Below are 1,298 nucleotides of genomic sequence, written 5' to 3'. Positions count from 1 at the left end.
CTCAGTAATCCTTCAATAAAATCCATGGAGAGGTCGGACCATACATGAGTAGGAAGGTCGAGGGGCTAGAGCACCCCAGCCGGAGACAAATGGTCGGCCTTGTAACACTGGTAGATCAGGCAGGCAACAACATATTCAACAACATGAGACCTCAACCCAGCCCAATAGAAATCGCTGCATATCCACTGTCCCATTTTTTGTAGCCCTTCATGTGCGCTATCATGGTAGGCTGATAAAATTTGCAGCACCAACGGAGATGCAGGCAGGATGTAAATGCGCCGCTTGTACAGGATGATGTGGTCCAGCATAAACCAGTGTGACATCATCTGACCTGCTATAATTTTCTGGGACAACTGTTGTAATTCAACGGTGGTCTGGTGCTCCTGACGTATGGCCTCTAGCAGCAGTGGTGTGGGGTGACTGATGGCAGCGAGTTGCAGTGCAGCGTCTGACCGACGGGTGAGAGCATCCGTTGCTCGGTTCAAGGGCCCTGGTTTGTGTTCCACTGCAAAATTGAAGCCCATGAGTTTGCTAATGCTGAGGTGGCTTGGAGATGCGTTGGTCCAGCAAGAACTTGAGGCTGGAGTGATCAGTGCGGATGTGAAAGAAACGACCCCATATATAAGGCCTCCAGTGTTGCACGGCCTTTGCTAAGCCGATTAATTCTCGCTCGTAGGCTGGCAATTGATGATGGAGGAGGGCGAGTTGCCTGCTGAAATATGCAATGGGGTGTTGGGATTGATGTAGGACTGCCCCAATTCCACTACCAGAGGCATCATATTCCAGCACAAAGTCATCTTCAAATTTGGTAGTTGCAGCACCGGTGCTGAATCGAGAGCCTGTTTGAGCACGTTCAAGGAGTTCTCTGTGGCCTCTGTCCACTGGAAGGCGTTGCGGCGTAGTAGATTGGACTAGGGCATTGCGAGGTGGGCATAATTCTGTATAAACTTTCTGTAATACCCGACTAAGCCTAGAAAACCTCGTAAGGTAGCAACATTGCGAGGTGGTGGCCACTGCATGATCACCTCATTTTTGGTTGGATCCATAGTGACCCCAGAGGCTGTAATCACATGCCCCAAATAGGCCACCTGTGGCTGACCAAAAGAGCACTTGGAGCACTTCAAGTATAAATGGTGAGTCCGGAGAAGGCTGAAGACCCTACTCAGGTCATGGAGATGATGCACCCAACTCTTGCTGAAAATCTGGATATCGTCAAAGAAAACAAGGATAAATTTTTTGAGAAATGGGTGAAAGACCTCGTTCGTCAATGCCTGGAAGGTAGATGGCGCATTGGAGAG

At 49.5% G+C, this 1,298-nt stretch overlaps 1 protein-coding gene across 1 annotated transcript; it reads right to left on the bottom strand.

The window, feature by feature from the left end:
- Nucleotides 1-65: 65 nt before the first annotated feature.
- LOC137945932 (uncharacterized) lies at nucleotides 66-524 on the bottom strand. Its single transcript, XM_068792040.1, has one exon. It carries the CDS (start codon nucleotides 522-524, stop codon nucleotides 66-68), a length of 459 nt encoding a protein of 152 aa, XP_068648141.1.
- Between the last annotated feature and the right edge of the window lie 774 nt (nucleotides 525-1,298).

The sequence above is a fragment of the Aristolochia californica genome, unplaced genomic scaffold, assembly GCF_029961685.1.
Source record: "Aristolochia californica isolate CCGP_79_NKW_82.1479 unplaced genomic scaffold, dmAriCali1.0.hap1 SCAF_1, whole genome shotgun sequence".
Lineage (NCBI taxonomy): Eukaryota > Viridiplantae > Streptophyta > Magnoliopsida > Piperales > Aristolochiaceae > Aristolochia > Aristolochia californica.
The sequence above is the reverse complement of the archived record's forward strand: the minus strand, read 5'-3'. Positions and strand labels throughout refer to the sequence as shown.

Excerpts from the sequence above, each read along its gene's own strand:
- LOC137945932 (XM_068792040.1), bottom strand. The coding sequence starts at position 524 with ATGGGCTTCAATTTTGCAGTGGAACACAAACCAGGGCCCTTGAACCGA.